Source organism: Haliotis asinina, chromosome 4, assembly GCF_037392515.1.
Source record: "Haliotis asinina isolate JCU_RB_2024 chromosome 4, JCU_Hal_asi_v2, whole genome shotgun sequence".
NCBI lineage: Eukaryota > Metazoa > Mollusca > Gastropoda > Lepetellida > Haliotidae > Haliotis > Haliotis asinina.
This window is the reverse complement of record NC_090283.1, coordinates 57,641,646-57,658,348: the sequence shown is the minus strand read 5'-3', so window position 1 is coordinate 57,658,348 and position 16,703 is coordinate 57,641,646. Positions and strand designations below refer to the sequence as shown.

Below are 16,703 nucleotides of genomic sequence, written 5' to 3'. Positions count from 1 at the left end.
AAGTCTTTGCTAGTTGTGATCTGAATGGGCAAGAGTTTTCAAATGAGCAGAAACATACCTTCTTGTTTTGGTATACTATAAGCTAGATTATATAAAAACTGTGGACATTTTAACTTTACTGAACTCTTGGCCACATCCAGTGAGTGAGTGAGTGAGTTTAGTTTTATGCCGCACACAGCAATATTCCAGCCATATGGCGGCGGCCTGTGAATAATCGAGTCTGGACCAGACAATCCAATGACCAACAACATGAGCATCGATCTGAGCAATTGGGAACCGATGACATGTGTCAACCAAGTCAGCGAGCCAGACCACCCGATCCCGTTAGTCACCTCTTACGATGGCCACATCCAGACCAACGGAGCGTGTGTAGGAAGGAAGACAAGAACCTACAGGTCTGTATGAATGAATCAGATTCTGAATTCAAGCGTTGTTTTCTTGTGAAAAGGGAACCAAGATGCAACATTCTCAGGTACGGCTAACTCCAGGAGAACATGATGACCAGACTACTATCACTATCTCAGCTTTAGCAGTATTGCTGTCTCACTCCGTGTATGGCACCAAGAAATATCACTTTTAACACCCTGTCAAGAGAAGTACTGTATTAGCTGATGACCTTGAAAATGTAGATAAGAGCTCTGTGGAGCAAACAGAAGATTTAGAGAAACCAGATGCATATTCGTTTTTGACATCATGAATAACATCAGAATATTCACAGCCATTGACCTGCCATTCATTTTAACACTGCTTATGGTACCCATGATTTCAAACAGCAACCAAAGAAAGAAAAAAGAACACGATTCAATTTCAAAATATTCAGTCAGCTTGGGAGAGCATTTCTCACTTACTGTATTTGACGCTGGCTTTCTTGTCATGTTGCACATAAGTGGCTTTTTCGGAGATGCGTTTTAAGACTAGTCCTGTATTAAAATGTCTCTCCACACACATGTGGTATATTCTAACAGCATGGTTCATGAATATACGATCACATTTTGAACATGGGTAGGAACCCCAATGCCAGATGCGTGGGCTGGTCTTATGTCTTGTGGAAGACACTTCTGCATTAAGTCTATCAACTTGTGTATAATCTCAATTACCATGACAACCCGAAAACAACAAAAACATGGATTCAAATTCACCTCAACAACAGGCTGAACATCAATAGGTTCTTGCACCTGCACTTATCAAGATGTTCAAAACTTCTCAGCATCTTTGTAAACTAAGCATCAGGAACACTTCCACAAACATGAGTAAATTCTAATCTGAGATGAAGAGATTCAACATGTCAATATAGGTTCACAAGATTAACACATTCATGACTTCTCAGCACCTTTGTAAGCTGCGCATCAGGAACCCTTCCATAAACACAAGAACACCTTGAACCATGATGAACAGACTGAAAATGTCAGTAGGTTCATAAGATCAAGATCTTCATGACTTCTCAGCATCTTTGTAAGCTGCACACTCTTTGCTTCGTCTCAGATGAGTTTGCAAGCCTGTTCGATATTTATAAACCCTTCCACAAACACAAGTAAAACTTAACCCCTGATGAACAGACTCAATATGAAACAGTCTCGCAGCATAGGTCATGAACACTCTGCTACATTCAGAGCAGGGAAGAGATCGACTAGAGCTGCTTGGGTAGTGTCCTGGAGCTTGACCAGAGAATCCACCAACGTATCTACTGTCTTGAACTGAAAGCCCTTGATCCTGTATATCTGGAAGCAGGAAAAGTCTGCATTTACTGAGAAATCCTGCTAGGGCATGGTCACTGGTATGACTTCTGACTATTTCTGAACAAAGCACATTGGGCACTCTTTCGGAGATGTGCGTTCAAACTTGTTCGGTAGGTATAGGTTTTCCCACAAACACACGGGAACAGTTTCCCATCATGCTTTGATTCGATGTGAAACAATCTAGTACAATAGTTCGTAAAAATTCGATCACACTTGGGACATGGATACACACCAGTGCCAGTATTTTGATCTGGGTTAGGTTGGTATTGTCTCATCATGTCCACACCAGCTTGTCCATAAGCACAAAATCCTGAAAGCAACAAAAGACTTGTTCTAGTTCATGCTCATATGTCTGTCTCTCAATTCATGCACAGGAGACATAACAAAGAAGGTCCAGTGAGACTAATTCTCTTAAATCCAATCTCTTATATGTAAATCAGAAAACAGTCGTGATGACGATTCGAACACAAGAATCACTGAGAATACTGAGTAACATTTTGAGTGTATTTCTCTGATACACAATCAGTAAAGTAAAATGTCCAAATATGTCATGTCTGACTAAATGCAGAAATGAAAATAAACAAAATATCATCCTAAGTTTATGAAGACCTTTCCCTTTGACACCACTGCTGTTCTCGCCACCCTAAGGAGTTTATGTTAATGTCTCCAGATTCAACTTAGCAGCATTCTTATAGGCGGCACAAACAGGACTTTTACGGAGATGCGTCTGCAAACCAGTTCTATATTTATAAACTCTTCCACAAACACAGGAGAATACCAGGCCCTCGTGAACGGACTCCAAGTGAAACTGCCTAGCCATATAGTTTGTGAACACCCGTTCACATTTGGAACATGGATATTCGTTCTTTTTGATCTGCCCGCTATCAGAAATTTGAGACTGTTGTGAAACTGTGTTTCCCATAAAGTAATTAGAGTCTTGAAAAGATCTGCTGAAGTCCCCACCATCTGAAAGCAACAAAAAGGTTCCAGTTCAGTCTACTATCGAAAATCATACCAGACGTATTAGAATGAGTGAATAAGTTCTACAATGCTTATTGCAGTATTCCAGCAAGTTGAAGACAGGGGACCCAGGAAATAGTCTTCACATACTGTAGTGGACGTAAAATTAGGGCTGGAGCCAAAGTCCAAACTTATCACCAATGTAACTTTCAATCATTTAATACACATTGGAATTTATTTACCCTGGATAAAAATTAGAGGTCTGTTTGTTGCAATGTACTGCACAGTTGACAGGACAAGTTTGATCAATACTCAAATACATCAAAGTCTAAAACAAATACAAACAGTTGAGTGTTGTCTTGTCAAGGCGTTGCAACGTTATTAACGTTCACGGATAATTTTGAGTTGTTTGTTTATGTTAATCACAATGTATCACTTCAATGTTTACCCAAAGTTCATTAAGGTACCCGAGTGCAAGGGAATTCCCTCGCTGTGTAAACATATTCCCCGACATTCCTCAGGCCCGAAAGTAGTTCGGTTCGGTGGGCGTGGCTTTTTTTTTTTCAGATTCATTGGGAAATGAACTCAAAAGAAATGTTCCCAGTTAACCAATCAGACTGCCAGAATTTTAATGAACACAATAAAAATTTAATTATAAACAGTTGAGTGTTACGGCGCCATGAAATATTGTTGAACAACTTATCACATGGCTATGATGAGTCAAGGTTGTCATGTGACCTCAAATATCAAATAGAATGCATGACGCCAAATTATTTGAAACACCAAATCGTATGAGCTGTAGTACCCTGGTTCTGTTCAATGACTACTAAACAGGAGTTCCAGAATAATGAGCCTACTCTACCAAGAACAGATTCATGGCAACTTCAATGGTGAGTGAGAGTTCAGTTCTCCGGTAGGCTTTGTCAGTAGTTGCAAAGTTCTCAAATGATTCATGTACTTTTCACGAACTACTGCTATCCCTTTCCTATGCACGCCATTTTCATTAATCATGTCTGCATCACTCCAGATGCGGTAGGTGCAAACTGCAATTAGCAGTCTGAATTAAAAAAAAATAAAATAAAACCAAACAAGCACAAACAATTGAAGACTTCTTAACCAGTGCCAATCCTTGACATGACAGAAAAACCACTGACACATTAGATGCATGACAATACTAAAGAGTGACTGACTGGTTCTAATTTTAGCAACATTCCAGAAATATCACTGCGGTGACGCCAGAAATGGGCTTCACACATGGTGCCTGTGTGGGGTATCGAACCCGGGTCTTCTGCTTGTCGAGTGACTGCGTTAACTACTAGACTACCCCATCGCCCGTTTAATCTTACCAAATCAAGTTACATAACACTTCTCAGACTGAAATTGTGAAATTGTACACAGAGCAACAAACGTAAGTCCTCGTAAGGCTAAGAATCCATTATTGCTGAAAACTGTCAGCATTGTTTGCTTCAGCACAAGACTTGCTCTGTCTCAAATGCTTATGGAGACTAGTCCTGTATTTGTACACTTTGCCGCAGACACACATAAAACTGCGTCCTTCATGAACAGATTCCATGTGAAACAACCTCCCCACATTCTTAGCAAAAACTCTATCACACTTGGGGCAAGGAAACATAGCTTGTTCAAATCCACTTTCTGACCAAGTTTGATGATGTTGACTGGCAGTGTTGCCATAGTAACTACCACCATCACCTGAAACCAACAAAAATTGAGACTGCAGAATACTTCACACCAGGACAGGAAATACTAAATTCATAATTGAAAGGCAAACAAATATGTATGTTTCATTTGCTATGTTTATGTAAAAAGCAAAATGGAAAGAGCATGTTATTTTCACCTCAACCAGTGGGGCTGGAGTAAGTGAGTGAGTGACGTAGGTTTTATGCTGTTTGGCAATATTCTTGCAGTATCAGGGTGGAAGGAAAAGATATTGGTTTCATACAATGTACATGTGTTGTAATGTGACAAGTGAATGGTTCAACAGGTGTTGCGAATTGGAAACGAAATGCACTGTTGATTATCGAAGGACTTGTGATGAATGATTATCAATTATAATAAAAATATATACATTTTTAATGCAATCACCAATTTTAAGAGTTTTCCCAAGGCTTTTTCTAATTGATGTTTTTTACAACTAATACTGTCTTGCAATGAAATGCACGCTAGCAAGAAAAAACTGGAAATGCAATTAAACAATAAAAGTGGTTCAAATGTTACAACACACAGCTTTACATTGTTGAGCGGGTTTTGAATTGTCATCAAATTTAATGGTCAGTTTACTTCATTCAAGTATGTTATACCAAAACAACAAAATCTAATCCAAAAAAGTTACTGATTGTATAAAACCTATTTTCAATTTTTCTTTCAATCGATTTATAATAAATTGGGTCATTGGAACACCACTAAGTTCAACCACAGATATAGAGGAGATACAGATTCTTCAACATTTTTTGACAATGTGACCAATTTGATCACAACAAAGGCCACTGACATCACTGTCGAATTAAATACATGAGTGTGAGCGAATTCCCTGCCTGACTTAGATGAATACTAATTTCAATATGTTGTTCCAATAAAAACCTTTTAAAAATTTCATGAATATTCAATTCATGCAACTGTGAGCATTGCAATGAATTCATTCCGGGTACAGTTTGAATCACAGAAGACATGAATGAATGATAACCCTACTTTTCATGTCACAAAATGTCCACTGAGTAATGGTGTTTAGTGGTCTGTCTTGCTGCCTTGGTTATTTGACACACAAGTTCTCTGATGCCTCTGCAAGCCTGTTCGATATTTATAGACCTTTCCACAGTTACACATAAAGAGGACCTGGTCGTGAACTGTTTCAACATGATAGACTCTTGCAACATAGTTTGTGAACACGCGGTCACACTGAGAGCATGGATAACCACCAACATTCAAATCACTCCTCGAATAACCAGAACTGGACTGCCCACTGTAGGGATACGAGTCTGTGTAGCTTTGAAAACCTGAAAGCAACAAGAAAGCCTTTTCTAGTTCAATGACTTTATTACATGGTTTGCTGTAAATCTGAATGCGATGCAAATAACTTGGTATCAGATCTGAAGGATGGAAGGAAAACTGGTAAAATCATCTGCTTTATAGACTTTCTGATCAATTTAGTCTTGACTGCATTACATAGTATGCTGCAGATTTCTGGGTATCGCGGCTAAAGGGATAGCATGGAAACTAGGTCATGTCCACTTGTGAAATCATGTATATGTCCTTTGACTAGGTATAGAACTAAAACTTGCAAATCTGGGTTGTGACAGCTCTTGTTATCAGCAATCAGCAGTGTCTCCGAGTTTCATGAGTACCACATCACAGAAATATGCTTATGTGCACCCAAACCTCTCATGTGTTTAGCACACTATGTTGCAACTGGAATTTGGCTGGCGCAACAAGGTTTTTAATTCAACTTGCACCAGGTTAACATCCCTTAAATTGAACCGTGTCTTAGTCGGAAGGTGAGGTCATCAACTAATGAGTCATTTTTATTCAAATGTCTTGTTGAGGGAGCACGCGAGTCCATAAAACATCTGTAAATGGTCATACTGGAGCAAATTCAACAACCAAATGGCCATCTAAAAACAGATTTAAAACAAGGCAAATGTTATTTTCTTTATTCTATACATGTGATACTTTATGTGACTTAAATAACTTCACTTTACTAACATTTCAAAACACATTTCCACGACCAAGGTCTGATTGAACTGAAAATTCAACTTGAAAGTCAAGAAACTGAAGTTGTTTTCTGACTTCTGAAAGTTTGTTTTGCACTAAGAAGTTCTTATTCTGAATGTCAAGAAATTCTAAGCATGATTGGAACATTAAGGTCTTGGCTCGCCCAAAGCCCTTTTGGCCATGGCGCAAACAGTATTTTGTCTCATATGTCTTTGTAAACCAGTCCTGTATTTGTACATCTTGCCACATACACATACAAAACTCATTTCTTCATGAACAGTCTCCATGTGATACTTTCGAGTCTTGGGGTTCATAAACACACGTTCACATTCCGAACATGGAAATGAGCCTTTCCCCTCGGCCTGGAAACCCTGAACAAAGTCCTGATTGTAGGGAAAGCCTGAATAGTCTCTACCCTCTACTTGATAAGAATATCGCTCATCGGGATAACCTGAAAGCAACAAAAAGTCTAGGTCTAATTCCTTCCAATGTTGCATGGAGGTGTTGACTCAAGTGGAATATGTATTCCTGCAGGTGCCTGTAGTTGGAACGCACATGGAGTCACAAAATAAATCCAGCTTTAACAATATATTTGTCGCAAGCTCAAGCTCTTGATAGTTTTTATTACAGGTATTCAAAGCAGTGAAAGATTCCAGGGATATGATCACAATATGTTGAGGCACTTCAACTACAATGAATCCTTTCTGTGGAAAATGTTTAAACAGACAAGGATTGAAAGAAAATCCTTGTAAAATTTACAAAGCAAGTGCTTGTCTGTCAAATAATCATTGACTTAAGTCCTTTGATCTACGCCGATTCCATGATCTGCTGCAACTACGACAACCTATAACATGAAAAGAGCTGACCTAAACAACAGTGGGAAAGAACAATCGACGATTTGAAGACATCAAGACAGTTGGCAACTTAAGAGAATCACCATCGGAGGACGAAAGACACTTGAGAAAAAAACAAACCTTTACACTAATCTCATAACAATTTCCGAAGTGCACTGTCCTGCATTCAACATGGTCAAATGCATACGTCATTCATGTAGTTTCATTGCTGCACAGAGGCATGCCTCTCGTATGCCTTTAAACCCCTGCCATATATCTTGCACAAATCACCAAAGTGCACTGTCCTGTATTCAACATGGTCAAATCCTGACACGTCATTCATGTTTCTTCTTAGCAGCACACGAAGGACTGGTTCTCATATGCCTCTGAAGACCAGTTCGAAATTTATAAACTTTCCCACAATTACACGAGAAATCAATTTGTTCATGTACAGTTTCGATATGATAGCGCAATGTTCTGTATTTCATGAACACTCTATCACATTCAGAACATGGGAAAGTCCTAATTCCTTCAGACTGACGATACAGGCCTGAACCTAATCCTTGATTCATACTGTATAACACTTGTGCCCCTCGCCCATCTATTTCCAAAAGAGCATTGTGTGGACCACGTTGGATTGTACTCGCACAACCATCAAAATCTGAAAGCAAGCAAAAAGTGGTCTTGTATTGATGTTTTTCCTTGTTCAAAATATCAGTCCACTTCACAATAAGCAAAAACTTCATAGAACAATCCCATCCCTTGGAAATCATCTGTGTTGAGATCCAACTCACACCGTCCATGACAAAACACTTGCAAGAATGTAAACCATTTCAAAGAAAATGGCAAAAACAAGTAACAAGAAAACTTATTTCAAATGTTTACTTGCAAACGGAATGGCATAAAATACAATCTGTATATGATGTAATGATAAGTAAAATCAGCATGACATGGTGACGTTTATGAGAGACACAATGTTCAGTTGTACAAGAACATAACCATAGGAAACTTATTGACAATACACATGTAAAATGAAACACAAATATGGATGCTTGAAAATCTCTGTATCTCATTATTATCCTGTTTCTTTTGTACTCCGCTAAACCCCACAGGTGCAGCAAAGGCAACAGAGTTTTATTTCCATGTGCACAATACACTCAGTTGTTCCAAAACCAAATTAGGGGATTGTCCAAAATAGTAAAATGAACATTATGTACGCACGATAAAGTCCCTATTTTGTTCCACAACCCTTAACAGTCTGTAAAGATGGGACTATAGCTAACCAAAACAGGGGGAAAAAAATCAGTTTTATGCCAGATACAGTTGGTTTGATATGATGCAACTTTATGCAGTATTCTAACAATATTACAACAGGTAAGATCAGAATTCAATCCATTTACCCATGTAGTCAAACCATGGCTTGAGGTGTCTTGAGCAGTCATTTAAACCATTGGGCAGCCACCCTTTAACCCCTGAATCCACAAGGGAAGACAATGTTTTTCCAACAGAGAGTGAGAAAATGGACAGACTTAATATGTTTCACTACACCATCAACTTGTAACCATCAGGATTACAAGAGATTATCCACTTCACTGTGGTTCCAATTAACCCCTTGCTATTTTCACAATTCTTACATCAGACAGGCAAGATGAAAGTCCAATTGGCAAATTTCTCAATTTCAAATGACTTCATTTCAAACATCAGCTCTCTTTGCATTAAGATACATTTGACACAACTTCTGATGCCGAAGCAAACCAGTCCGATACGTGTAAACCTTTCCACAGATACAAGAAAATATTGTGTTATTGTGAATAGCTGCTATATGGTTCCATCTAGCACCAGTATTGGAGAACACCTTATTGCACACATAACAAGGATGACTGCCCTGTACAGGTATGTGACCAATACTGGTAGCAGTCTGAAATTCTTCAGTAGGATCAACTGAGGTCCTGTGACCACGATAACCTGAAAGCAACAAAAAGTCAGTTCTAAATTTCTTCAAAACATTAACCTGTCATTTCAGTTGCTTTCAGGTCTACGTAGTTTCTCCAAATATTTCAAATATGCAATCTTGATTTGAAACACTGACCATCGAATCGATCAAAGAGATTCCGTTACACCATATTTGTCCCAGATTGTTTCAAAAAGATACCCATTTCAGTGCCAAACTGGCTTTGACTGCCTAATTGACAAGTGTATTTTAAAATATCATTTGTATCAATCAGTATCAAACATTCAGGACAAAATTAAAAAAGCAACTGACTTTTAACTGTTCAACAGCTGGTCTAATGAGACTCAATGACAAAATGGATGAGGTATGCAACACACCAATTAAGCTATAATCCAGCAATATCATGAAGCGGAACACCAGAAATGGGTCTAACATATTGTACCCACGTGGGGAATTTACAAACGATTCCACAATCACTTCTGTCTGAACTAAGGAAGCTACCAGTAGTTGGGGACTGAATCACAAATGCATAGATGCTCAGTATGTCAATCACTGGAATGTCTCATTAAGAATCGATTATTTACAGACTGCCGTAATATAGTTGAAATATTGCAGGATGACAACGAAAAAGGCAGAGTGGCACTGCTTACAGATGGTAAGATGGTGACTGGTGATGTCAAACACTAATATTCCTTTTCATTTGGCGCCAGATTCTGCAGAAAACATGAACATGCTGCAGGATTTCTGGTGCCGCATTAGTCCAGTTCGGTAAGAGTACACTTTTCCGCAAACACAACGGAAGTTGTTATTCTCATGAATAGCCTCAATATGATTCCATCTGGCACTTTTATTTGAAAATGACTTTTCACACTGCGGACATGGGTATAATCTTAGGTGGCTTTCCTCAGAGAGGGAACTGTCTTGGCCTCTATCAAAAAGTTCTTCCCTCATGCTAGTTGTGGAAAAATTTGGATGTGCAAAACTGATGCGCCTATGACTGGCCGCCATTATCCTTTGATCATTATTGAACCCTGCCATTGAACGTCCCAAACCTGAAAGATACAAAATTTAGATCTTAAATGACAAGATCTTTTAAACTTCAGGAAATGAAAATTTCACGCATTTCACATTTCTCCTACACATATTTCTGGGTTTGGTTTCATGGTTTGAAACAAATTCAAAATTCTTATAGACACTGTGAATGAAGCCATAAAACAGTTATGAATATTGAGCGTGAAGGGTTTGTATGTAGACTTTAACAATATTTCAGCAATATGACAGCAGGGGATAACAGATATGGCCTTCACCCTTTGGATCCATGTGAGGAATCGAACCTGGACCTTCAGCTTGACGAGCGAACACTTGAACCACGAGGCTACCCAACCATCCGTAAATGTTGGACAAACAACTGAATGAACTTGAATACCTTTGACTTCAGCAAAATGTGACACCTTCTCAGGACTCATTCCGCACATGACATTATTTGGGGATTTTTCTAACAGTTCCTAGTTTACCTTAAGAGCTTCTTCACCAAGGGCATCCACCAGACAAACTGAAGTGCTTCATCATTTATTTGGACAAGCGTTTTCTCAGCATGAAAGCATGTCAGAGAAACCATTACTCTCAGACTTACAAACAACAATTGAATAAATGGTCTTACCAACATGAATGTACAAAACATCACTTCGGCTGTCCCTCCGATTGAGTTTTGTTTTCTTGAAGTGAAAACAGACTACAATTTTTCTGATGCCTTAGAAGCCCGGGTCTGTATGAATATTGCTTCCCACAAACACAGGTCAGATTGACTTTCTCATGAACACATTTGATGTGATACCATCGAGAATTGGCATTGGAAAACACTTTTTCACATTTAGAACAAGGATATGACCGATTTCTTGTTTCACCAGGCACATGCAAGGATGCATATTCTAATTGCTGATTGGGCAATCTCCTCACATTCTGGGCACCAAAAGATTGGTTAAATCCACCCAAGCTCCAATAAGCATGATTATCTGAAAATAACAAAAAACTTCGGTTCACATCCTGTTCAACACCACTAATGTTACTCAACAACTATTCTCATTCAAACACTCCCTACAATATTGCCCTGTTTCTGCAGTAACAAAGGAAGTCAACCAGTTTTGGATGAAAACGGTTTCCACGTTGAACTATCAAGAATTCAATAGAACAAAGAACCCCTCAGTGGTGTTTGTGTCAATGCAAAGTGCTCTGATAAGGACAACTGGTTTCAAGCATCACAGTCTGTGCCTATTACTTTTTGGGTCTGAACTAGTGTTTGTGTTGTTGCACTTTATTTTCAATAAATATAGATCTTGGTTGGGAGATGATTTTACCTCACCATTTGAAGTTTTAACAAGATTGTTTTTGGGGAGAAGCAAAAGCTAAGTAGCAGACGCTCAAATCCTTATCCCATATCAGTGCATGAAATGAGCAAGAAGAACCACCCCACCTTTAAAAAAACCCAAACAAATAAACAATGAAAAATCTTTAGGGACGGTAAGTTCAAAATGTTAACAGCCCAAAATGGATCTAACCAAGTCCAGACACCAACAACTAACTCCTACCATCCAAATTCTGCTCCACCTCGGGAGTTCAGACACGCCACATTTACACTCTGCCCACATGCATACACATCAGGTATAGTCAGTTGTATAATTTCAGGGCATACAAGTCCAAGTAAGAATTGGTATGATCAACCCATATGAACAGACTACATCAGTTTTCATCCTTCAGTGTTTGAGGGTTCTGGGGGAGGAGTCTGACTAATCAGCGCCACACTACACGTTTTCTGATGTTTCAACAATCCTGGTCTGTAGGTATACACCTTGCCACAAACACAAGCAAAACTGACATTCCTGTGAATAGCTTCAACATGGTTCCTTCTAGCTGTAGTGTTAGAGAACACTTTGCCACACTCTGTGCACTCAGAACCTGAAGGTCTTAAACCAGCGCTTGAAAAGTTTGAATGCCTGGGATACAATGACTGAGCAAAATATGAAGTAAGTTTTGCCTTGTACATCCTGTCTTCCCATGAGTGACTAGGATTAAGTCCCTGGTTAGGACCTGAAAGTAACAAAAATCTCATCAGCTCCATTTTGTGTCGCTTTTCAACTTGAAAAACATCGGCGGTAAATTAGGTGTGTATGCAAACATAGATACAGTAAATATAGATATCAACCGGCAGGCTGAAAATGCACAACTCATGCACTACCGATGGAATTTACTTCCATTTCTTGACGTCCGTTCATGAGGTACCAAGAAGATGTTGTCGCTGTCTAAACAAGTTATTCTCAACAGTGTTGTAAACTTCACACTGCAAGACAACCAATACTCTTGCTTTCCTAATTTAACATGTAATTATCTTAAAAAGCAAGGCTTCACAGTCAAGAGAATGAGGAATCAATTCCAATTGTCTGAGACGGGTGGTGTTGGGAATCGGAAACAAAATCCACTATCAATTATCGGAGGACTTATGACAATTATCAATCATAATTGAAAGATATAGTTTTATGTAATCACAAATTTTAAGGGTTTTCCCTCACATATTTTTCCAATTAACTGTTTTTAATACCGCCATGCAATGAAATGCGTGCATACAAGAAAGACACTGGAATCATATTTAAACAATAAAAGTTGTTGATATTTTACAATGTGCATAGTTTTACGCTATTGAGCACATGTTCATTCATGCATATTCACCAAATTTAATGATTTGGTTATTTTATTCAAGTGTGTTGTACTAAAACAACAAAATTATGATGAATAGAATATGTTTTTATTTCAATGTCTCTTTTGATTGATTTTCTATTGACTTTGACTAAACGAACATCAACAGTGACATATGACAAAAATTATGCCTTGTTCATGTACATTAACGACCACCGTAAGCCAGTGCATGTCAGAAACATGCGCTATACTCATGATGACTTGGTGTCCACAGATGCAGTTATACATTTTCTTTCCCAAACAGAAATAACAAACCAGCATAAGCTTTACCTATATGCTTCCCCGGGAATCACTTTCACAGACAAACTTGCATTAACTTGTATTAGTTCAAACAGCCTTTATTTTGACAAAACAAGCGTCAAGTCTCTGGACCTACGGCAAAGTGACGGTCTTCTGCTTGATCAAGCCCGGATGACATAAACACATCTTCCCAGAAACATATGTATGTTCAGCCTTATCAAGAAATTATTTCCCCATAGAACAGGATGAGTGACTGTCAAGTCTGTAGACTTGAGGCAAACTGACTACAGGTCTTCTGGTGTTTGATCAAGCCAGGGTGATATATGTATGTTTTACCACAAACACATATATATTCAACCTTATCATGAATGGCTGCGATATGATTTCTCCTTGACCTAGTGTTTGCAAAAACTTTGTCACACTGAGTGCAAGGCCAAACTCGTTTCTGGACACCTCCCTGGAGATCTACATCAGACATTTCCATTGTGCCGAAAGAAGGCCCTAAACTGCACATTGACAAATTTCTTATGTTGCCTTGGAATGTATTTGGCATAAAATGGCTGCTTGTGTATCCTTCCTGTTCACATTGTGTTAAAGATTGTCCAAATGAACTCCCATGACAATCTGAAAGGAACAAAAATGAGAAATGACTTGCGACTTGCTCCAAACATGTTGAAAATACTTCGCTTATATATTTAGAAAAATTACCCCTTTATTTGTACTACTGTATAACTCTGTGTTGGCATACTCCATTGTACACAAAATGCTGACAATCATATTTCTATGAAACTTATTCAAGCATGTCATTTTCTATATTTCATCTAATTTTTACCGCCAACTCCAATATTTCGTTCCTCATCTTGACATCGACATTGGAGTGATGAAGGACACGAAAACTTGAAGTAATCAAAATTTTTATTTGCATCATTCATATTTTACAAATGATTCTTCAGACTGACAATCAGTGTCTGAACAAAGCATACACGTAATCATCATGTTCGGAATCAGTGCGTCTCTTACAAACTTCACAACTCAACTCAAAAACTCTGGAGGTGCATTCATTTTTGAGCTATTGCTCCCATGATAGCACTGACATGGGAAATGGGAGTTTTCTCATGGTAACCAATATATTCTTTGCTAATTTACCATTTTTACACACAAAAAAATTAGCCTTTTTAATATTTTTTTTCTTTCTCAAAACAATGATGCTCCAATGAACTGAACTTAGTATCTGTTCTGACTCACGCAACTTAAGTTGACAGTGATTAAAAGTGAAAAGCAGCTCACTTTTTTTGCATTATTTACTGTTGATGAGTTTATGAATGTTTGGTGTCTGCAGCAATTGCTCTGCAAAAAATCATGAGCATGTACGTCTACAAGAATAAACTGGGATCAAAATGCATCTATGCTCTTAGGGTGTCATATCTCAAACAAGATTAAGTGGTTAATCTGACTTATTTTAAATACTTTGTTTTATTTAGTTAAGCGCCAAAGGGGTTGACTGGCTATACAACTTATTTTCAGAACATTACTAAAAATCTTCCTATTAACACTTTTATTAAAAAAATTGTAAAAAAATTAATTTGTGCAAATTACTTTTTTGCTAAGCAAACATATTGTTTCACAACATGGTGAAAACGTAAAGTAAAAAATTTCACATGTAAAACTTCAATTCGAAATAAGAGACAACTCCTGATTAAGTAAACCACAAAATATGAGTATCATTCTTGTATCACGCAAACAAGCAATCAGCTTTTATGGTCAATTATCCCACAAATGCTACAAAATTGTGAGATTAGTTGAGTTTGCTCGCAATATGGACGGGACATGATCGAAGGTGCTTAAACAAGCCCGGCTGGTATTTGTACACTTTGCCACAAATGCAGGAAAATGTTTTTTTCTCATGAACAGATTCAACATGATACTTCCTTGCATTTGGAGTTGCAAATGTCTTGACGCACTCAAAACATGGATATTTTATATCTTGGACAACTAAAGAAGAGCTCTCAGTTTGAAGCCTATGAAGAACATTCTGATCAAAGTCAAGGTACATGGGCAAGTTTTGAGGAGAATTTGTAAGGAGCTGTTCTTGTTTAGGGGTCCTCCAGATACTTTCAGGCACAGTTACAGAACTGGCAGCTCTGTTTCCACCAAAACAACTTGTATCTGAAAGTAACAAAAAGGCTGTGCTAATTTGCCTAAGTTTCACTGACTGAACTTCAAAGACAGTTAATGTGATCATTTCTTTCAAAAACTTACTACAGTTTCAGAAGCTGGTCATTTTGAAAAAAAAAGAAATACTCGTTCCCCATATTTGACAGCAGAAACAGACTTGCTTTCCATGGTTTTGAACACCTTGAACATGTGACACAGACGAGTTGACAAGTAAAAGTATTCCTCTTAGTCAATGAATAAACTCTTAGTTTACACAACTCTGCAGGTGTCTTTTAAGGTACAAAGCAGTATCAAGGCACTAGAATATTCCACCATTAATGGCAACAAACTAAAGTCCTCTCCACTAAACTTCACTATCTGTCCGATTCTAATGATATGTAAACTTCGACCTTAAAAACACTCATCACCACTCTTCACATCTCAGAACGTGAACCAGTTTCACTAATGCACTGTTCAAAATAAATTCAAGGTGCTGATGTCACAAACAACTTAATCCTTCTGTTCAATTTGAGCCTTGTACATGGAACATGATTTTCGGTGATAAAACAGTCCTGTCCTATACTTGTACAACCGCCCACAAACACAGACAAACGTAATGTTATCATGGATAGCTTCTTTGTGGTAATTCAAAGCACAGGGATCTTGGAATATTTTTTCGCACTTTGGACAGGGATACTGCTTTTTGTGTGGCTTCAGCCTCAACTTTTTATGCTGCACAACTGAATTATCCATAGCATTCATGCACATGACAGGAACAAAATTCTGAGCTTGGGCCAGGTTAAAGGACCAATCTTGTGTAAGTTTGTTCAGTCGAGCCATTTGGTCCTGACAATCTGAAACCCAACAAAAAGCTGCTGAATTGTTTCATCCAACCACAAATCATCACTAAGGAGAAACAAATGAGAAAATCTAACCCTCAGGAAACTGTTTAACTTGGCGCCTGGTGAACAATGCAAGTTCTACGATGAGAAAGAAGGCCAGTCCTGTACTTGTACACCTTCCCACATTCGCACTGAAATATCTTTTTATCATGAATAGCTTCCCTGTGATAAGCCAATGTTCCAGAATTAGTGAAAACTTTATCACACTGCCTGCAAGGCCAGACTGTTTTCTTTGAGCGAGCAGGTTTGAGGTTCACCAAACCAGGGTACTCTAGAAAAGTGTTCTCGGCGAAGCCTAGTCTGCCGTGAGAAACACCAGAATCAGCCAGAATGCCTGAAGAATGGCTCAAAAAAGCAGAACTCCCATTTCCTGAAAGCAACAAAAAGGTATCTGCTAGTATACAGTATGAAAACGTACTTTAATTTCTTTATTTACGTGAAAAACCAATCAAAT

At 38.3% G+C, this 16,703-nt stretch overlaps 1 protein-coding gene across 48 annotated transcripts in view; it reads right to left on the bottom strand.

The window, feature by feature from the left end:
• The window catches only part of LOC137281717 (uncharacterized), a 176,462-nt gene that overhangs the window by 153,542 nt on the left and 6,217 nt on the right, over positions 1 to 16,703 (bottom strand). The window contains exons 2-3 of one of the 48 annotated variants that reach the window (XM_067813175.1): positions 1,969 to 2,046; positions 6 to 1,718 (exon numbers count right to left, since the gene is read on the bottom strand). The exons of 32 other annotated variants lie outside the window; for them this stretch is intronic. In XM_067813175.1, coding sequence (XP_067669276.1) covers positions 1,432 to 1,718; positions 1,969 to 2,046 — 365 coding nt within the window. In that variant the 3' untranslated portion in view covers positions 6 to 1,431. 15 more of the 48 variants (XM_067813214.1, XM_067813186.1, XM_067813190.1 and 12 more) reach the window with 15 other exon arrangements.